This window comes from Protopterus annectens, chromosome 11.part0 (genome assembly GCF_019279795.1).
Source record: "Protopterus annectens isolate FY-2018-M chromosome 11.part0, PAN1.0, whole genome shotgun sequence".
Taxonomy (NCBI): domain Eukaryota; kingdom Metazoa; phylum Chordata; order Ceratodontiformes; family Protopteridae; genus Protopterus; species Protopterus annectens.
In genome coordinates, this window is record NC_056745.1 from 88001990 (window position 1) to 88025283 (window position 23294).

Here is a 23294-nt window from a genome sequence, read left to right on the forward strand (position 1 = left end):
TGTACATGTGCCCGAACCACCGTAATCTATTCTCTGTAACCCTCTCTGCATTTGGAGTTCTGTGGGCTTGTGCTCTTATGTCCTTATTTCTTTGTTCCACTGTGTGCATCCTGTCACCTGTCTCAGGTGTTCCATTTCTATCAGCTCTAGGTTCCTCAACTGCTCTGCCTTCACTGTCCAGGTTTCTGTACCAAACAGTAGTAATGGTCACAAGTACAAACAGTATTTGTAACCTTAATTTTCAGCTTCTTTGGCATTCCTCTGTCATACACGACCCCTGAAATACTCTGCTAGTCTATTCTTACTTTGGTCTCCTCATTCAGACTTCTCTTGTCCTCGGTCACTCCACCAAGGTATCTGAAGCTGTTAACATGTTCCACTGTTTTCCCTTCTACTCCTATTCTCAGCTTCTTCTGATTCCATTTGCTGCCATTACAACTGTCTTGTCTGTACTCAGTTTTATGTAATGTGCTTTTGTTGAAGTTCTTATTCAGAGTCTGCCTGAAATGCCACATTGTCTGCATATACAGCAACTTTGTTGATGTGCCCCTCAGACCAGTTTGCTAAGGTAGTCCATCAGTGTGAACAACAGTGGGCTTAGAGCTGTTTCCTGTTGAATACTCATTCCCACTAGGGACATCTCTGTGTGTCCAAACATTGTTTGTACTTTTCATTGTGTTCTTGTACGTAGCCTGCAGTAATTGTACCAATGTTTCTGTGACTTTGAATCATTGCAGGATTGCCCTAATCAGCTTTCTCCAGGTCGAGTAATTTCCATTTGAAGTCTTTCCTCATCTGTTGCATCTTCTCAACTATCTGTTTCACTGCAAACATCAGGGCAGTTGTCCTGCATTCTGATCTGAATCCAAACTGCTTTTCTCCCATATTATTTTTTACTACTCTGCATATGCGTTTATCAGTCACCCCCTCCAGAACTTGCATGCAATGTCACAAGGAGTTTGATATCTCTGTACTGCCCTCAGTTGTGAATGTCCTGTTCTTGTACAGTGACAGTAGTATGCTTATTCTGCAGTCATTTGAGAAATGCCTTTATCTCCATACTGCTGTGAGTACCCTCAGGAGCCATTTCTCTAATATCTCACCCAGCATATTGATCACGTCTGCCATAACCTCATCAGAGCCTGCTGCTTTCCCTGACTTCATTTTCCTTGGTGCTGTTCTTGCTTCTTGTAGGGGTGAGCTCCTCCTCCACTTTCATTTTAGGCTGTTTCTAGGGCAGTACAACTTCTGACAGATTTTCTTCATTCAGAAGCTGCTTAGAAGTACTCCTTCCATCTGTCTTTGATGTCTAGGGGACTGGTGAGCAGGTTGTTGCTGGCATTCCTTATGAATGGTGTCTGATGATTAACTTTCTCTTTCTGTCATTGCATTGCAGCTTTTAGTTTCTTTGTGCCGTCTACAAAGTCACTTTCCAGAAGTTTGCAGTGTGCCTCTGATGCCGTTTGCATACCCAGATCAGACGCATATCTGTTCTGTAGTCCTCGCACATGCTGTTTTGAGGTGCTACTTTTCCTCATCTCCTATTTCCGAGGTGCCAGAGGCCTTAGTATTTCTTTGAACTATTGCACATTCTCTCCTATCAACTTCCAGGTCTTCAGTCTGGTATCTGTTGACTTTAGAGCCTTCTCTGACCACTGCTTGCAGCTGATTGTGGCCACCAGTGGTTTATCCTGTGGGTTGACTGTCTCACTGAGGATGACTTTGTGATCAGTGAGTGTACCTCATACCTGTTTCCGTACTACGAGGAAGCCTACCTGTGTTGCATGTTGGCCACGCTTCTATATGATTTTGTAACTGACCCCCCCTGCTCAACCATGTTTTAGCCAACATCAAGCCATTTCCAGACAGAAACCTAAAGTGGCCTCTTATTCCTGCTGGCCCCCACTCATGTGGATCCGGTAGTCCCTCATATCTGGTTTCGTCTGTCCCAGTATGTGTATTTAGTTCTTTCACTGTCATCACCAACCCATGTTGTTCTGCTATCTAGTAGGTACCTGCAACTGATGCCTGACTGCACTCTTTACCCGACTATTACTACCCTGCTATGGGGTATAGGCTGAGATTATGAATAATGCTCCATCCTTACACTGGAATTTGAGTTACTTATCTTTTGTATTAGTACTGGGAAGTCCCCTGAAGACCCAGTAAGGATTCTGTCTACCTGTCTTCTCTTTATTCAAGAATACTTCTGCCTAGGGTGTTTGTGAGGCTGCGACTTGGATTTTTTTTTTTTATGTGCAGTCGACATGATGAGGTTTGCCAGTGCTCTAGTGTAAAACATGCTTTGACAGCCTCTTATTTGTAGTGGACTTCTAACTGCTTTAGTAATTGTTCAAGTTGCTAGTGATTTGTACTGCAGCAGTGGTCCCCAGGGTTGAACATCGTAAGCTATGTGAGCCAGTCACCATAACAGTAGATGTCCTGACTGAAATCACTGTTGCAGTATTCATAATTAGTGGGTCATCACTGCTGAGGTCCTGCCAGAGTACAAAAGCTTTACCTTCCCAGGATCCGTATGTGTGATCTTGGCTTGTAAGCATAAGGGTATATAGGGGGACATCTGAGCATAATTCCCCAGGCTGTTGCCGTCAGCCCAAACACAGGTAGTGTATTCATTGGACTGGTTGTAATTTGGTTGTTGATACCATTGCTTCGAGTTGTTAAATCACCCATTGGGGAACCTTCCTATTACTTTTCTAAAATGTTTTGCCTTACCGGAATTTGATGTCAGCTAGGAGGGTTAAGTGCAAGTGTGGTAGGCAAATCCTGTACAAAGACTTGCATATCCACTGTCTCTTCTTCTTAGGAGCAGAACACAATTACATGGCCTATTCCATTTGCCAGTGTTTTGTAAATAAAACATTGAGATCCCATTTGTCCTCGCTGTACATATATCTGGAGACCCAACTTCTGAAATACTTGGCCTACTCTAAGATGGCAGATCCAGCTTCCCCAGCTGTACCTCTACCACTCGAGAAAAAGCTTAAAAGGCCTAGGCTGGAGACCATCAGCTCTTTCTGATTCTAATGTACCTGCTGATGTTTGAGAACATGCAGGACGTCTGATTCCATCTGAGATGCCCTTTCCTGACACACCGTTGGAGGCTGGTATGACATTTGGAGGATCTTGTACGAGTCCACAGAGAAAGGTGAACTGTGAAGTATAATTTTGGAGGGCACAGAGAGCATTCACATGCTAGTTAAGAAAGAAATGCCCAGATAAAACTCATCAAAGCATGTCAGGGGATCTGAACCACCATGCTGGTTTCAGGCAGACATCTAGCCAAAAAACTAAGCATTTAACTACTCTGTCTTTGGTAGAAGGAATTGATAGAATTATCAAGGGTTGCTCAAGGCTGTTCTGGCCTTGAAGCCTCTTTCCTTTTCTGCCCAGCCTCTTTCCCCATTCCTGAAAAGACTACTGTGGATTTGTCTTCCTTTGAAGATGAGGCTTCTGATTCTGACCATTCCATGGCCTCTACTCCTCTCAAATCCATTCCCCTGGCCAAGTCTCTTCTGATGTTAAATATTCCCTTTCTCCTGACTGTCCTGTATAAGAAGCTTCTTTTGAGAGACTATTTTAAACATGATGAAGCATTCTGAATGGAACTCTAGGCAGATTACAGATGTCCAGAAAAGATGCTACAACCTCTTAAAAATGGGCACCCTAAGCCCTTCCCCAGTTCCTCCTCTTCTTCAGTCTTTCTTGGATGCCTTTCAGTCCACATCTGCCATCCCTGACTTGCAGCCTCCTGCTTCAAAAGGCTAGACAGTTTCTGATGATTTTAAGTTCTTGTTTAAAAATCCTATGGCAGATCCCTCTGCAGTCTGTCTCCTCTCTCTTCTGATAAACCTTCTCAACTCCTTTCTAATGCCATTGCCTTCCCTTGAGGCAAAGTTAGCAGGGCTGTGGATAGGTGGGGTAAAAAGGTTGGGTCTATATTATAACAGCAAACTCTTAAAGTAGTGAATGTATAATCAACCATTAAAAATCGAAACGGCAAAATGCCGAATACACAGAACAGCAATTTTTTTCCCCAGGGAAAAAAAATCGCTGCACCATTAAAAAAGCAAACAAAATGAAGTGTGGGGGGTTTATCCCCCCCCCCCCACACACACACACACACCCCTTTTACTTAAATATACCAACTCTGAGATCGCACCACAGTGGAGGAAATGCCAAAGTCCTGAAAACTGGCCAGTGATTTTTTTCCCTTGGGGGAAAAAATCTCTGTTCCGTGTGTTCCCGATTTCGCAGTTTCGATTTAAAATGGTCAATAAAACAGCGTTCGCTGATGTAATAAGGAACCTAATGGCTTATACCTTTTCTGCTTTGAAATTCAGATCTATCAATTACCAAACCCAAACCACCATGTATTTGTTAGCCATCCTCAATCCCTTTATCAGGGTAGTGGTGAATTCACAAGTAACTGATTCTAAACAAATTTCATACTTAATCAGACTACACAAGTAGCCAGACCCATCATTAAATGTAGTTATGATGCTGTAGAGGCCTTGCCCAGCTGCTACTGGCTCTCTCATCTGCAGGTATGCATGGTTGCACAATCAGCTCGTACACAAAGACTTTAAAGCAAAGATTATAGATTCCTCTTTTAAAAAATCATCTCCTGTTCATCCCACATACAGCCAACCTTTACAAAACCCTCCATGATCGGGGGAAAAAACATGGACTGTAGACAGCCTGTAAATTTCATACCTAGGTAACAGAGGAATTATCGAACCAAACCTACTTCTTTTGTCAGAGGGGATCCTAGACCCAGTCAGAAACGAAGGAAGCCCCCCAGAAAGAGAGTACCAGAAAAATGACAGATTCCTCTTCTGGGAGGCCTACCTTTGGGGACAAATCTTTGTGACTGTGTTCAAATTCTAATCCCCCAAGACCACCCCTTTCAGAAAGGCTGACCCAATCAGTCTCCACCCAGGAAAAGGTTACCACAGACCAGTGGGTGCCTTCTTTTATAAAAAAAAAAAAAAAAAAAGTGTTACACCATGTCTTGGATAGAAATCTTCCCTGCCCACAACTAGACCTATCTCCTTCCACCAATCCTACGGGAACTACAGACACAAAACGCAATAAAATCAGTGCCCCAAGAATTTGTGGGAAAGGGCTAGCACTCCAGACTCTTCCTAGTACCAAGGAAAGAGGAACAGTGGTTCTCTCTTTACTAAACACTTTTCTAAAAGTGCTAACTTTCAAAATGCTCTCTGCACACAATACTATCTTTCTATACTGCTGTAGTCCTTTCCAGTATCTAGATCTGAAAGATGCCTATCTCCATGTACCAGTTCACCCCCCTTTGCAGGAAATTTGTCAGGTTTACTACTTAGTCATCTAACGTTCAGTTTACTGTTTTGCCGTTTGGGCTTTCCACAGTCCCAAGAGTTTTCACAGTGTCTAGCACCAGCAGTTGCCTTCTGTCAAACACAGTTAATCCAGATTTTCCCTACTTAGACCTCTTAAGCCAAGCTTCCTTGCCACAGGTATTTCAGCAATACCTCTAGCTCAACCTTAACATCGTCTCACAGTTGGGGTTCATGATCAACTACGAGAAGTCCTCCTTGCAGCCAACTCAGGACCTAGTTTTTCTAGGCTGCAGACTGGAAACTAAAAGGATGCAGGCCTGTTTGCCTCAGGAGACGGTCCAGAGTCTTACAAATTACTTTCACAACTGCCTCCCTCAGCCAGGGAGATACTAAGGGCCCTGGGATTCATTGGCAGTAACTGTCCCAATGTTCTCTGTAACCAGATTGCATATGTTGTACCTGAAACCAGTTTGGTCCTGACACTGTCACCCTCTGGACATTACAATTCCTCTATTACCTTGTCTGAGGAGGGAATTCCTATGGTGGAAAGATGCCATGGAATTCAAGTCAGGACTTCCCTTCACCCCTCCTGTCACAGTTAAGGAAATGTACACAGATGCCTCGCGTGAGGCATGTGGGGCCTGGACAGGGACGCACACCGGGTACAGCGCAGATAGCAGCTAAAGCTACTAAAAGATCACAGAAGTATGAAGGAAATTGGGGTGGGGGCTCATACACTCTCTAGATGTTCACAGATATTTAAGATTATCCTTGGATAAAACCAAATCTGTTTGAAACTCTGAACTGATTTTCCTCTAATGGGCTCTGATACTGGTTGGCCCTGTTTTAAGGAAACTTTTGCAACCTGATCTCGAAGGCCATCTCTTTTTGTTCTGTGCATGGCAAGTCGTTGCTCTCATGCCCTTTAGTTCATTCTACCAGGCAGTAACATCCTCTGGGGCTGTTTAAGGTGGAGTGGATTCTAGAGCCATAATGGAAGCTGCTAGGTCAGTTCTTTCTGCCATCTTGGCAGTTCTACAGCTTGCCTATCAACCACCTTTACATTCCCTTAAGCTCTGGGAATCAAATACTGCAGCATTGATTTCAGTCAGGGTGTAGTACAGTTGAGTAAGAACTTAACCATAACAGTAGATGTCCTGCTGATAACTGTTGCAGTATTCCTTTCCACATTCCTTCCCCTCTGCATTCATTTCTTACTAGTCTTTGTCTCTATTCCCTCTGATGTTATCGTGTTTCACTGTTGCAGTCATTACACTTGGGTTATCCTGCTGGCAGGCTACCTGCAGTTGGCCTGAATTCCAAAGTCTAGGTCTGGCGTCGGTTGCTGTCGCCTCTTCCCTGACGTCAGTGCGCCAGGGGTATAAAAGATGCAGCCGACGCCATTTTATTCAGTCTTTCTTGCCGCGGTGCCCGAAGCAAAAGCAGTTCGCAAGTGCCGGTCGGCCGACTCCTGAGATTTTCAAAAATGAATTTCAGATCTGAAGTCTTCATTAAAGCTAAGTACCCCGTTGGGGAAACTTTTTTCTTGCTCCAGTCCGATGTCAGAAAAAGTTAACAATTGTATTTCTTGTGGGAAGCAAATACCTCATAAGGATTTTCCTTCTTACTGTATTCCTTGCCTAGGCCCTGATCACAACGTTGCTAGCTGTCGGTTTTGTGCTAGATTTAACCAACGCACTATTAAGCGTCGGTACGATTTTGCCTTTCATTGCTTTGGCCGAAGATTCAATTATATAATGCCGTCAGAACAGCCGACTACCGGAGTTTATAAAAAGCGCAAGGAAAAAGAAAAGGACAGGCATCCGAGGTCCAAAACCGACGACGAGGCTTCCGCTAAGCCAGTCGCCGGTTCTCAGTGAGGCGCATTCGCAGCCCCTGGCGCCCACTACCTCAGAGCCACAGGCCACTGACTACTCCCACGTGGAGCCAGCTAGGCCTCTGGATACTCAAGGTATTGGACACTCGGAAACTATTCCCTCAGATGGGTCCGGAGCCGCTGAGCAGGCATCGGCTTCTGAGGGTGTTTTCAGACCTACACTGTTATATGTAAAGCCTACTTCAGCTTCCAAAGCAAAGACTAAAGCAGTTCTAAAGACAAAGAAAAAAGTACAGCATTCACCTGGACAGACTACCATGCTTAAAAAACAGATGCTCAAAATGGCCGAAGACCTAATTACCTTGATCAGGGGTTTCCATTCCCCTCCTGACAAGAGGCCTAGGCAAGAGACAGAATTTGAATCTTCAGATCAGGTTTCCATTTCCTCTTCTGAACAGGAATACTCTTCCTCCTTATGAGGATTCTGATGCTGAAAAGTCTATCCCTTCAGCCTCACTGCCTGAGGATTATTCTTTTGGGGAAACCCTGCATACCATGAGGGAGCACTTCCACTGGGAGAGCCAAGACTACTCAGAATCTAAGAAAAGGCTTAGAGATTTTCTTTTACTCCCTCAACACAGGCCTTTGGCTGTTCCTCCTGTGTTAGACATAGTAGATGATGTATTTTCAGAGTCTGGCCCTTCTCCTGACTCTCTACCTCCTGCCCCTGTTAAACCAGACAGATACTACAGGGTTCCAGATTCACATAAATTTCTTTATAAAAACCCTGCTGCTGACCCAGAAACTATTTCTCAGGGGCCCAAAGGGGTCAAGGCTTCTACTGCAAAAAACCCTATCCCCTCTGATAGAGATTCAAGGGCACTAGACAGATGGGGAAAAAAGGTTTACATTTCTGCTACTTTGGCTATGAGGGCTTTAAATCGTCGATTTCATATGCTTAAATATCAGCAATACTTAATGTCACTGCTAAAACAGAAAATGTCAAATTCTGATTGTGCAGAAAATAAGGAAATACAGGATTTATTGCATGCAACCGAACAAGTGAGAAAGCATACATTGCAATGTGGTTTTAATTCTCTGGAGGCCTCTTGCAGGGCTGCAGTTACAGGTTCGGTCATTAGGAGGCATGCTTGGTTAAAGGAACAGAATCTGCCTGATCATGTTAAAGCAAAATTATTAGATGCTCCATTACAGCATGATACCTTATTTGGTGTTAAAGCAGAGGAGGTGTTGAAGAAAATGGAGGACAAAGCGAAATCTATGCAAACAGTAAAGGATTTCTTACAGGTACAACCACCCAGATTTAGCAGGAATTGGCCTACAAAGAATTGTCCTTTCCAGTGTCAGACAGGCCACAAAGAGGCAGATACAGATGCCCCAGAGGCAGATCCCAGCCCCAGGGCTCATACAGGCCTAAACAGTGGGGCACTTCTACCTCCAAAAGCGGAGAAGACAAATCACAGCCATACAGGAAACAGTCCCAATGACTTTCCTCTACCAGCACCAAGCACTTATCTTTTGACAGCCCCCCCAGGGGGAAAACTAGCACTTTTTTCTCAAAATTGGCACATGATCGCCCAGAACAAATGGGTCTTGAATATAGTGTCCTAGGGCTACAGGTTCCACTTTCACACCCTGCCAAGGGCAAAAGGTATGCCAGACCTGCCACACAATCAATGGGCAGAGGCACAAAAACAAGTTTCATCCCTCATGGACATTAGAGCCATTCAGCAAGTACCACAGCAAGAGCAGGGACAAGGATTTTACTCAAGACTTTTCTTGGTACCCAGAAAAGACAAAGCCTGGAGACCAATACTGGACCTGTCTATTCTAAACACATTTCTGGCCGTTCCAAAATTCAAAATGTTGACTCTGCAGCAGCTTCTGCCCATGCTGGGCAAGAAGGCTTGGCTTGTAACTTTGGACCTAAAAGAGGCATACCTGCATATTCCAATCGGACAATCTTGCAGAAGATACCTCAGATTCATAGCTGGCTCAATGCACTACCAATTCTCTGCACTGCTCTTTGGCTTATCTACTGCGCCCAGGGTCTTCACAAAATGCCTGGCACCAGTTATTGCATTTTGCAGACAAAGAGGAATTCACATATATCCTTACTTGAACGATTGCCTTATTCAAGCAGAGAACAAGGACATTCTACTAAAGCATCTGGCGTTTGTAAAAAGATTACTAATTTGCCTAGGGTACACAGTAAACAAAAAGAAATCAAAACTAGTACCCTCTCAAGAGATAATATTCCTGGGTGCAAGCTTGTATACAACTGCCCAGATGGCTTATCTCACGCCAGACAAACAAAGGCAACTGACTTCTTACTTCAAAATGTTGGCAACAAAGACCCAGTTATCTGCAAGAAAAATTCTGCAGGCTTTGGGCTTCATGGCATCCTGCATTCTACTAATTCCATATGCCAGACTGCATATGAGAAAACTACAATGGTATCTAAAAAGTGTTTGGACTCAGTATTGTCACAACCTGGAAACAATTACCCTCATTCCTTGCCTGCAACAGGAGTTTCGATGGTGGGCACCCACCTGTCACCACAACAAGGAACAGCCATTCACCCTACCCACAGCCAGGCAGTCAATAACAGCGGATGCTTCAGATTATGCCTGGGGGGCCCACATGGCAGGAAAATGTATTCAGGGCACATGGCCCACATGCCAAAGGCATCTTCATATCAATCAAAAAGAGATGCTAGCTGTTCAGAATGCCCTGACGGCTTTCAAGGATCTACTCCATCCAGGGCAACTACTGATAAGGACGGACAATAATACAGTCATGTTGGTACATAAACAGGGAGGCACTCATTCCTACCCCCTCTGCAGACAAGCCATGACTTTGTGGGACACAGCATTGACTTATCAAATACACCTGCAAGCATAATTCCTGCCAGGAAAGAAAAATACTCTGGCAGATTAACTAAGCAGAAACCTCACGGATCCCCACGAGTGGAAACTGGATCCACAAGTCTTCAGCATGATAATAAAGAAATGGGGATGCCCAGACATAGATCTATTTGCCTCCCCTCACAACTGCCAACTACAGAGATTCTGCACAAGGACTTATCACAAGCAAGCATGGAAAGTGGATGCTCTATCATTCAGCTGGAAAACCCTAACAGTATATGCCTTTCCTCCCCAAGGTACTCCTAAAGGTCAGACAAGAGAAGCCAAAAATGATTCTGATTGCTCCAGACTGGCCCCGCCAGCACTGGTACCTAATCCTAAAGAGCTTGTCTCAAGGCCCAGCGTGGATATTGCCTCTAATTCCTCATTTACTGACCCAACAAAACAGTCAGATCCTGCACAGCCAACTCAGAACCCTAAATCTGGCAGCATGGCAGATAATGTAGCCATTCAGAACACACCTCTCCCTAAAGTAGTGATGGATGTTATTTTGGAGGCCAGGAGGCCGAATACCAGAAAAACTTTTGCAGAAAAATGGAAAAGATTCTGTGCTTGGAACCAGGCACAAGGAATTGACACGTTTGTACCAAATATTCCTCAGATTTTACAATACCTAACTGAGATGCTGGACAAAGGCCTATACTTTTCATATGCCTCTGCCATTTTAGCTCATTACAATACGGAACCACCAATTTTTTCACATCCATTGCCAAGACAGTACCTCAGAGGGGCCAAAAACATAAGACCTCCAAGGAGAGCACCAATACCTGCATGGGACCTCAATTATGTCTTGGAAAAACTCGCACTGCCGCCTTTTGAGCCAGCCAATACAGCTGAAATAAAGTTCTTATCTTGGAAAACAACTCTGCTCCTAGCAATAACCTCTGCAAGACGAGTCTCAGAGCTACAGGCACTCATGGCCGTGGAACCTTTTATCATTTTCCATCCAGACAGGGTTTCTCTGAGGACGAACCCAACATTTATGCCTAAGGTAATGTCCAGTGTGGCCCGTAACCAAACCATTCATTTGCCTACCTTTTATCCAAACCCACAGAATAAGGGTGAGAGACTCCTGCATTCTTTGGACATGCACAGACAGCTACGCTTCTACTTGGACAGAACTAAAGCTTTCAGAAAGTCTGAGCAATTCTTAGTAGCATATGCTGCAGGATCACAAGGAAAGGCTATCAAAATGGATAGGCCACTGCATTCGTTTCTGCTATTCACAACATGGCAAATTAGTGCCCAAGGGCATTAGGCCACACTCAACCAGAGCAGCAGCCATTTCAGCAGCCTTCCTCAGAGGAGTACCAACCAAAGACATTTTAGAGGCTGCAACTTGGAGTTCAGTGCGCACTTTTACCAAGCACTACCACTTACCTCTCTACTCTAAATCCAGAGCAGGCTTTGCCACTGCAGTTCTGCAGGGCCTTATAGCCTCTCCTAATCCTATTTAGACCCAGCCATCCAACCTCAGCTTTGGGATTCTACCAAAGTGTAATGACTGCAACAGTGAAACACGAACATAGTACATTTGGGTACCTACCATAAATGTCGATGTTCGAGTGTATTCACTGTTGCAGTCCAGGTTGCCCACCCACCATCCCCCTTTTCTTTGCTGGGAATTATCTGTTCTTCTCTATTCTATACAACCTATTTGGTGTATTTGCTTGTAGATGAAGGAAATGTTTATTTTTGTGCATGCATATTTACTGGCATAAATTTAGCCTACCCTTTTGGGGGCACCTGACATCTGGGGTAAGAAAAACTGAATAAAATGGCGTCTGCTGCATCTTTTATACCCCTGGCGCACTGACGTCAGGGAAGAGATGACAGCAACCGACGCCGGACCTAGACTTTGGAATTCAGGCCGACTGCTGGTAGCCTGCCAGCAGGATAACCCAAGTGTAATGACTGCAACAGTGAATACACTCGAACATCTACATTTATGGGTAAGTACACAACTGTACTTTCTGGTGGACAGCATCCTAGAAACAAAGGGATTTCTTTACCACTTCATGCTTCACTCCTCCAAGCTGACCAAGTCTCTCTTTCTTCCTCTCTCTCTCTCAGGTCTTCAGGCTGCTGGCTTGGAGACAGTCTAAGGAATGACACTATATGTTTATGGGCTGAGGTCACACGTCATATGTGCAATCCCGGGAAGGTAAAGCTTTCATACCTCGGCCGGACTTCAGCAGTGGTAACACATTGATTAGAAATACTGCAGCAATGATCAGTAGGACATCTACTGTTATGGTAAGTTCTTCCTCAGCTGTGCTATACCTTGTATGAGGATTATTGTTGCCATATAGTGTCATCGTCATTGTCCCCTGTATTGTTCCTCCTTTCCCTTACCTTGGAAGAGTTGCAGTTTAGACTTTTGATTTATTCACACAAAAATGCAGTAGAGGGAGCTGGATAAAAGGAGTAATAGAGGAGCAGTAGTCAGTACTGTATGTGTAGCTCTGGGGCCCTATCACTATGACATTTAACATACCAAGGGTTCCTATTAACAGAAGCACCATTATGTTACTAAGCATAGGTCCTCAGGGCTTTACAGACCAAAGTCCAGGGGCACTAGGGTAACCCCCCAGCCAAGGCACACACTGACCATTACTTCTGTCAAAAAAAATGATAAATTGCCTGAGCTACTGCTCCTTCTAAATGTTTGCCAGGACAAAGCCATAGACTAAGGGGGGCATTCACTTTGCTAGGAACATCCACAAAACCTGTCCAAGTCCAAAGGGAGGGGTGAACACTCTGCAGCAGTGATTCCCCATACTTACTTTGATAAATACCATAAGTCTGTGATAAATTTCCTTTATTGAGGAATTAGAACCACCCCAGCACCTCTTCTGACAGAAAAGTGGTTGAGCTTCTCAAAGTCTGGTTGTTAACATTTTTTTTTGCATAAAAACCTGTAAAGTGGAATACTGTAAAAAATGAAATTGGTGGTTATCTCTGAAGTGAGAACCAGTATGCTTTTCACTAACACAAAACTGATGAGAAACTGTTAAAGGGTGTTCGCATACGCTGTTACTATGAATTTCATTGTGATCACACCCACTCTGATTATAATTCCTAGTCTGTAGGCATACATAGGTAGATTTCTCCCACGTTAGTCAGTTAAAAGCCATGCAGTAAGGTGAGCCTTTCCACAGGGAAAAAAGTATTTTTGTAGGTACATATGATTTGCTAAAACTTTAGTTGTCCTTCAGGAACTTTCTAGTAGCTCAGCTTGAGAACGTTGTTGTACACTTTTAATTTATTTCTTTGTTGTTCCTATAGAAACAATACCAGTAGCATCTTCTACAGACTGGCAAGCCGCATTTGGGTTTGGTTCTTCCAAGCAGCAAGAAGATGACTTGGGCTTTGACCCATTTGACATAACTCGTAAAGCATTGGCAGACTTGATAGAAAAAGAACTGTCAGTCCAGGATCAGCCAGCACTTTCCCCAGCATCTCATCAGAATCCTCCCTCACACAAAGGATCCGGTTCTGGGTTCATGCACATCACAACTCCTAATAATGCCAATTCTATAGGCAGTACATTTCCTGTCTTACCACAGAGGTTTCCGCAGTTCCAGCACAGAGCAGTTTATAACTCCTTCAGTTTTCCTGGCCAGACAGCCCGCTATCCTTGGATGACTTTTCCCCGTAATAACATCATGCACTTGAACCACACAGCAAACCCCACGTCAAATAGCAATTTTTTGGACTTGAATCTACCAACACAGCACAGCACGGGTCTTGGAGGGATCCCTATGTCAGGTAATTCTCTAGGTTAATATTTTTCTTTTAAGATATATAAAGCTTATACATGTTATTGCATCAGTGTTAATTAAGCAACTTGTAGAAGGGAGTTTGGATATATTTTGTAACACAAGGTCCCATATCTTAATGCAGTGCATGTTGCAGGTTATTTTGATTTTGTGAGAATGCTGACCTCGTATGGAAAATAGCTTCAGTAACCTTTTCACGTGTGCAGAAGAATTGATACAGACAAAACTGAGGCTAAGTATAAAACAGTGTTAAGTTCTTCAGTCTTTTACCTGATGAGAATTACGGTCTGGCTTTTAAAGAGACTTTGTAGTTCCATACTCTAGGAAGATGGTGATACGATTCCGTTTGTACGTGTCTTCTGCTAGTCTGACTTCAGTCACATGTTTCCTGTGCGTAGCACAACAGATGGTCAGTTTGTTGCTCAACACTATTCACCAAATAGCATTTTTGTCAGTTTCCTGTGTTAAACTTAGTTTGTTAAAATGTAGCCAAACAGAAGTGAGAGTGCAGGTTGTTAGGTTTGGAAAACCCCAGTGGTCCTGTTTGAATGTAATTTGTTGCTGCCAGCAAATGTCATTTTATGAGCTTTGTAAATGCTTCTCATTTAGATGCCAGGCTTGTAGAGAATAAACTGTTCTGTGAGTGTTAATACAGCTAAGATGTGTCCACTGATGTTTTTTCAGAGAAATGTCATGCTATGCTGCATTTGTTATTACTTAACAGTACTGCCTTTAATTAAGAACATCAGAGTGGAATTCAGTGTCGTTTATTCAAACATTGCTGCCGTAGAGGCTTCTTCTTTCCTTCTGGATATGACAAAGTCTTCTGGCAATTTCCTCCGGCATCAGTATGCAGAGAGAACTAATGGCTGTGAACAGTCTGTACTTCTGGTGGCACAAGCGTGGTTAATGTGTGGTAGCTGACAGACACTGTGTACAGATGAAAAAGCCTTGTTATAATAAACTGAAGTCACTTCTGTTTAAGATGCAATGAGTTAAAAATGCCTGTCCAGCCATATTGACGGATTTACAAAACATGTAAAGAAGATTGCACACACTAAATCATCAGTGTTTTTGTGCATTAGCAAGTGGTGACATTTTTTTTTTGTTTTTACATTAGCAGAGAACTGTTAAAGCAATTTTGTTCATTTGCAGGCTGTGGAATACTTAACTGCTGTTACATAAAAATTAATCAGGCAGAATATAATGGTTCTTGCTTGTGTGTGTGTGTGTGTGTGTGTGTGACATATAAGCAGGTCTAAGCTCTTACAGAAAGCAAAAAAAGTGTGACTACACATTGTGTCCTTCACTAAGATGATGTCAACCCTGTTGGCTGTTTCGGTTCCTTTCTTTTTGATGCTAAGTAGATCTTGAAGTTTTTATGGATTGTGGGTATGTTTGTATGTTTATTTACTTTATTTGCCTTTGTTTACCAGGAAGGTCACGCTGGACCATGCTAGACCCCTTTTCAGTGGAATGCTTAGGGAGACCAGCTCCATAATTTAAAGTATAAAATATTTATCAACAGTTTAAAGGATAAGTAATACATTTGAGGAACAAATAACGTAGAAAACTAATAGCATATTAAAACTTAATATTGCACTTTGTTGGAGCAGAGAAGACAATCCAAACAAATGTGATACTTCATATACATGGGTAAAATACAAATATCTGTAGAGAAAAAGAAAAGGAAAAATGTAGACAATTAGTGGAGAGTGAAAAAAGAGAAAAACTGAGATCAAGAGGTAGAGGACAAAGGAGCTAATGAAAAGAAAATGGGAAAAACACTGAACACAGAGTTACTGAGGCATGAAAGATTAAGACCTAAAGTAAATTTAAGTGTTGACTATAAAGATTTTGTAAAGTAAGTAGAGATCCTGGGTCTGTTATAATGTAAGATTGGCATAGTAGGTAGAATTAATTGCGGTTAGCAGGACTGATGACAAACTGAGCCTTCTGAAAGAGCCTGTTTTTAGATTCTGATTTTTTTTGTTAGAGTTGGTGGGGGATATATTTAGGGTGTTGGTCTTGAAAGGACAGCACTCAGTGACAAGTGCTGAAAAGACATTAAAAAACAGAGAGGGAGAGACTGAAAGCACAGGAGAAGAGTAAATGTTGAAAATCACTCTTCTTAAAACTTTTTTGCAGGGGGCAAAGCCCCTCAGGCACCCCGAGCTTGTATATACTAACTTCAAGATCGCCATATCTCAGAGAAAACGGAATATTCTGAAAAATGGCATCTCAGACTTAGTATATGAAGTCTAATCTTTCAACAATTTGGTCTCAGTAGTTTGTGATTCGTTCCAGCAGATCCAGACATTTTATATGGTTACCATATTTAGCACATTTTTGTTGAATTAGACTACAGTGTTGAAGGGCTAGAAACCTTTGTTAAAGCTCATGACCCTTCTAGGAAATAAAAGTAACTTTGCAGAATGATGTTGTCACAGTGGAGCTTACCTAATATTCTGAGTTACGACTTCATGGAAGATGTTAATACTTTCATGTCTCATATTCACTTTAAATTTCTGATATAATGGAGTAGTTTGGGCCCACATTGATCTGGTTTAGGTTGCAGGAACCCACTGGAAACAGTGGTGTCTGATCTGCCTCTTGCAGCTTTTGCACATTGGCTTAGCAGTACATTCACTGTACAGTCTGTTATTGCAAATTGCTGTAACAGTCCTTATCAGGAACAACAGATTACAAGCACAAGCTCAAATCAACACATTTATTTATTTTTTCAATCAACACATTTATTATGCTTTTAAAATCTTTTATTGTAAAATTAGCATGCATTTAGGAAAACTGGCTTATATAGGTGTTAAACGGTATATACATTGTTTTATTGTAAATAGAGTTCTTGAATTGACACTTAGATACTTTCTCCTGTCTTTTTTTTTTTTTTTTTTTTTTTGTGGTTTACACTTTTAGAGCTGTGGAATGAGTCATTAATTTTCTTCAAAATCAAATCCTTCTACCTTATACTTTTTACTTTCTCTCTGCTAATGTTTCTCATGACTTGCTCTGTCCTTGACGCATTAAATGTGCACTGTATTGTTATATATGTAATGTGTGAAAATCTTACTAATGTGTTTGCCTAAATGTAACTGTCTTAAGTTATGCTTTATGATTATTTTGTACCTTATGTTTTTTATTGCCGTGTGCCCAGTGATGAGACTGAAAAAGGTCCTGTGCCAGTCTTCTAACCTGGTTAACAAAATGTAGGTAAATTTGACGTGTCTGTGATAAAAAGCTGATCGTAAACAGCATCCCTTTTTGGGGAGGGGGGTAGTTTTAAGAGTTGCAAGTTAGCTAGCTGTTAGGTGAAACAGCAGTAACTGCCAGTTTTAGTATACACTTAGTGGTTAACAGATTTGTCTCCCTATTGGAGGTCTGGTAACATCTTGTGCTTTTGTTTGTTTTAAATGCAGTTAATGACTTCTGTGATTTGTGTATAGTGGAGGTATTTGTTTTTTGTTGGCATGAACAATGCTGCATTAAGCTGTTTCATTTATGAAATGGTTAACCAACTTTTACTGCTAAAAAGTGACCACAAGATAAATGTTTTGTTTCTGTAAAGAAGTCCGTACACTGTAAATCACAGAGGGGAGGTGCTGACCTTTGTCATAGCCATGTGGTTTGGTGGTGATCATTAGACTGTTATACGTTTCAGGCTTATTTCAATAAAAGGGCTTTGCCTTCGTGCACCATACTGAAAGGAGCATTTTAATGTGTGTGGTATTTTATCATGAAAAGCAGGATTCTGTAGATTTTGTAGTAAGACGTCTGTTTGAAAAAGGTCCACTGATGATTGAAGATGTTCTTCATTCAGACTGTTGCAGTTACCCTGATTAGTGGCACTCAAGGTGCAGAAGGCCCAGTGTCCAGCCCAGTTTCCAGAGCACAGTACCTTTTTCCCTCTAGCTGTGGTAGATGTCTGTCAGTGAGGAGCTTTGTCATATTGGCTTGACATCTGCCCATTATAGCTCTTTCTTGCCACAGTTCCCAGCATATGTATTAACCTCTGCATGTCTGTAGAGCAAAGTTTGGCCTAATCTGGAGCTCAGAATAGATAAGTGCCCTCTTGAATACTTATTTATTTGGCATTTGTTTGCCGGGATAGTCCACTGGGCCGCCCATTTTCAGTGGAGGCCCAGGGAGAAAAACTCCACATGTAAGATTGCTACAGTACAATTACAGTACAATTTAAAATATTTTAAAAACCTTAAATACAATGAATAAAACTACAATTTTAAGTAGTACAAAATAAATGGATAGAGCAGGAGGATAAGTTTGAAAGTGGATATAACAACATAATGGAAAAGGATGCAATAAGTTAATAAGATTGTAAAAGTGAGGAAAATGAGAACTTTTCCTATTACTTTTGTAGTTATTGATTTGTGGGCACCCTTCTGCTGATCTGCTTTGATGTATGACTGTGTTAGTGCATGCCAGTGCTTATGGAAAGGTAGATGCAGTTGTGGTAAGAAGATACTAAGACTTTCATACTCCTCGTGTAATTTGCTCAAGTCCAGGACACATTGTCAAGGACTCTAGGGTCTGTGAAAGATTTCCCCTTAAAATGCATCAAAAACGGCATTTCTTGGTTCAGAAATATGTGCACTCAAGTTCATGCAAAGCATCTGGTGTTCGTTCCCCTTAGAAAGGAGCAGGCAGAAAAGGGATGTATGTGATGCAACTCTGTTGTCTTTACCATTGCTGCTCGAGGATGTAGGCCCTGATGAACCACTTCCACAGTCTTTGGAATGTGCATATTAGTTTATTGTGGCTTCTGAGACTTGATGTTGTAGTAGTACCAAGAGAAACAGATGCATCCTGTGAAGCTGAGGACCATAGATCTGCTTTTGAAGAGGACATCCCACTGCAGATGTTTGTGGCAGAATTCTGCTTCATAATCCCAATAGAGGAAGATGGGCCATCTACTGTCTTGGTAAGGGAGGATGTAGCTCACTGTGAGGTGAAAGGCCAAGAACCCTAGACACGTCTATACATCCAAGGCAGACATCCCAGCTAAAAGGACTGAAATGGTGAGAGATGTCATCTGCACCAGACTTCTTGTAGATGAGTTATGCAGAGAGACATCCAGCATGTCCTTACCTGCTACCGTACCTCAAGCCTTTCCCAAACAGTGGAGCTACTTGGCTCATGGATTTCTTTAGGGTTTACAAAACCTACTGTCAGCACTGATCTCTGTGCTTGAAGTCCTCTCTGGTCCAAGAAAGTGGGAGCCATCTCCTTAGCAGGTTGAGGATGACTGAGAGCGACTGTGAGGAACTGGATTATTCTTCCCAAATTTCCTCCCCTTTGGATATGACACTGACAAAGGCAATGTTATTTCTTCTGCCTCACCTAGAGTGAAGGTCAAATTTGGAATGACACTTTGTGGAATGAAGTACTTCAGATGCAAAGCCAAAGAGGCATCAGATGCTTGAGTTTGTTAGCCCCTAAACTGTGTATTTTCCATTTGCTTGAAGAACTACTGGAGAGTGCTTTAGAGCAAGGCACTCAGCCCCCTTCCCCTGTGAAACTTGACAATTTCTATAGGGTCCAGTAAATTTCAGTACATGAACCTTGCAGTTTTATGGATCTGTAACTGGTTCATTTTCGTTTCTGCCTCCAATACTCAACCAGATGACAAGAAAAGAGTGCTAGACCAGATCGGGAAGAAAGGGTTGACAGTTACTGCACATTTGTCAGAGATGCATGACCAAATACATGCTTTGCCATTCTGGATCAATTCCTGCAGAATTATTGGACAGGTGTCTGGAACCTGTAGGCAGAGTTACTTGAAAGGGCCTACACTTCCTGTCAAGGGACAAAATCCTCTGTGCAGTTATTATGCTGTAGATGCTGTATTGAGTGTGGCAGCTTGTGGTGTCAGTCATAAAGAAGGCATGCCTGGCTTAGGCTACTACCTTTTCCAGTACGCGTTGGAGTGCAGCTCCTTAATGCACCACTGGACCAAGAGTTGCTTTTTTGGACCTCACTATTGTGTGTAAGAAAATGGAGGAAAGTGGCAAGCGTGTGTAGGGTGTGAAACTGTTCTTTCTCTCCCTCTTGCCCAAGTACAACAGGAACTACTTCTCTAAATCTGTTATTTACCGTCACAAGCAAGGAAAAGGTAGACCAGTGAAAGGGAAATAAGACGAATACATAAAAAATGGCAAAGACCACAAGGGTCCTCCACCACATAGTACCAGCCATGACTGTGTGCATCTTCTCTCCCCTTTCCTTTACCCAGTTTCAAAAATAGTGAGAAGAGTAAGCTAGTGCTTAAGAGACTTGGGAGGTCATTATAAAGGAGAAATGGGTGATCCAGGTCACTTTTCAGGGCTACAAATTGGAGTTTAAAACTAGGGTGGAAAGGAAAGAAAGGGAGCTGTCCTTAAGAAGCAACAAGTATTGCAGAATAGGAGGAATATGTAAGAACAAGAAGAGTATCACCTGCAGAACGCTAAGCAGAAAATAAGGGATTACCTTGATAATATACACAAGTTAAGAAAGACTGCTGTTAAGCAACTGTTTTTGATAACTCTAGAGCACAAAAACTTTTAGCACAATGACTTGGCCCTTTCTACTTTCTGTTGCCTATCTCCAAGCTTAGAGAGCCTAAAGCAGATAAATATGGAAATGAAGAAAAGGTACAAATGGAAATGTTTATGGAAGAATGAAATATGCCAAGGTTAGAGGGAGATGAGGCTCAGTTACTAACGGTTAGGATAGGAGGAGATGAGACCAAAATTGTAATGTGTAACCAATCTGCAGGAAAGTCCCCAAGAGTAGATGGTATTCCTGTGGAAGTTTGGAAGCTAGGAGGGAAAAAAAACTGATAATAGTAATACCTAAAGAAGGTAAAGATGCATCAGATCCAGCTTCGTACAGGCCCATTACAATACTAAGCCATGATTATAAGGTGTTCACGTCTCTAATGGCTAGAAGAATGGCAAAAGTAATGCCAAAATTAATAGATATGGATCATTGTGGTTTTGTGAAGGGGAGGCAAACATTTGACAACATTAATAGTACATTGGTGATCCAGAGGGAAGCAGAATGTAAGAAAATACCATTGTTGGTGGATCTTGATGCAGAGAAATCATTTGACAGAGTAAGCTGGGTCTTAATGAGCAGGACAATGGACACCTTTGCATTTCCTTTAAAAATAAATTATAAGGTTGATTAGGAAGATGTACGAGAGCTTGGAGGAGAAAACTGAAGTTTGTGGGGCCATCTCTGATCATTTCTGCTTAAGCAGAGGAACCAGGCAGGGGTGTCCTCTTTTCACTTTTATTTGCATTATATTTAGAACCATTGGCAAATAAAATAAAGGACTCAGAAATTCAAGGATATAATTGGTATGGTAGTCAAGAAAAATTGGCTCTGTTTGTAGATATTATACCTCACAAAACCAGAAAGGGTCGTATTAGTGTTGTGGAACATTTTTTCCGGGATATAAAATTAATGAAGCTAAAACAAAGGCAATAGCGGTGTATTATATACCCACATATGAATTTAGTTCAACAATATCCATATTTATGAGGAAACGATAAAATGAAGTGTTTAGGAATATGGATTAAAATGATTCTGATGTAGCAGCTAAGGATATGTTGTAAAAGACTAAACAAAAGACAGTATATAAGCTGAGAAAATGTAAGCTTTGCTATATGGATAGTAAGATACAAGCAGTTAGTGTTTGTCCCATTAGTCTTATACACAGGTCAGGCACATTTTTATCAACCAGAGGAGAAGCTGTGAATAGCAGTTAATAGAGCTGAAGGACTTATCTGGGAGGGGAAGACTGCAAGAGTCAAGTGGGATAACCTGATTCTTCCAGTAGAACAGGGTGGATTGGTATTATCCAATTTGAAGGGGTGTTTCAGAGCTACACAGTTAATGCTCCTGTATATAGCACAAGCAGAAAACTATAATTCAGAGTGGAAAGGGATGATGAAACAGGGAAGCTCAAGAAACTAGGAGAGACTGGGATTTTGGATGTAGGCCTTTAAGGAGCATAACAGTAACCTTACAGAATATTATATCTATAAAGTAGCAGAAAGTATTCTAAGAACCCAGCCAACATGGGAATGGAGAAAGAAGATTCTGCCGAGAGAGATGACTGCAATTAGGGATATAGACAATAGGCGATGGGGCTGGAATTTATTGGAGAAAACTATCAAAGGAACCAAGGTATTGGGAACAATAACTAGAGAGGGAAAGATAGAATGGGAAGAAGCCAAGAATTTGGACTGCAGGTTTGAGATTACCTTCCCTATCAAGGATTGGTATTAAAAGTATAACCAGAGAGAAATGGGGGAGGGGTCCTAAACGAGACACCAGCACTGATAAGAACAGATGCTGCCATTGAAAAAGGAATAATTAGTAGAGCATATAAAATGTTGCATGATGACTATAAAAATTCATCAGAGGAGGTTAGGAAGAATTGGGAAGAGCTATTGGATACGTAATTCGCAAAGAAACAATGGGAGGATATACATGTGTGTCTCCCAAATATGCAGCCAAAGCTAGAAGATTTAGGATTTTTGATTGGAAACATTTACTTGGGATATAAACATATCTATGTAGACTCCAGAGAATTTTTCCTCCGGTAGAAAGCAAATGTTGAAGGTGTGATGATAAAGAAAGAGGTAATTGGGAACATATTTTCTGGGAGTGCAGTGAGTTGGTGGAAACCTGTGGGATGCACTGTTGGAGATGCTGATTGGGCAGATTGGTGTGATGCGAGGGGGGTAGAGATTTTTCTGACCTTTGATACAAAATTGTAATTGCTTAGACATGGTAAGGCCTTGCTGTGTCTAATTATGGTGGCTGCCAAAAAAACAAAATACTAGAAAATGGAAATCAGAATCTAAACCAGCAATACTAGAAGTAGTGAATAAAGTAACAAAGATAAAACAACTAGAACTGAGATCTTTAGAAAAGAGTAGGAACAAACTACATAGGAAAAAAATGGGAATTGTGGGAACAATACTTAAGGGGAGGAATGAGGTTTAAAAAAAGGCAGGACTTAAATGAGAGATGTAATGTTTGGCTGAAAATGATGGGGTAGATTGTAAGTGATGTACAATGTTTGCACCTGGGAGTTTGTCAGTATGGTCTATGATGTAAAATGCTTGCAACTACGATTGTGTCGGTGTGGTTTTTCATTTATATAAATGTATAATTGTCTGTGTAACAAGTGATGGTTTAATAAAGATGTTTCTTTAAAAAAAAAGGAAGGAATTGAATACTATATGTAATGTTGCTTAGGTTATACGAGATATTGCAATATGTACAATGTTTGTAAACCTGAACTTGTTAATACAGTTGTATTACTTTTATATAAATGTAAATTTGCCTGTGT

The 23294-nt window shown here is 41.8% G+C and overlaps 1 protein-coding gene across 1 annotated transcript in view; it reads left to right on the forward strand.

The window, feature by feature from the left end:
• CNOT4 (CCR4-NOT transcription complex subunit 4) overlaps window positions 1-23294 on the forward strand; it is a 1808607-nt gene that overhangs the window by 1547844 nt on the left and 237469 nt on the right. Inside the window, exon 10 of the mRNA XM_044087468.1 lies at window positions 13419-13901. Coding sequence (XP_043943403.1) covers window positions 13419-13901 — 483 coding nt within the window. The remainder of the gene's footprint in view (window positions 1-13418; window positions 13902-23294) is intronic.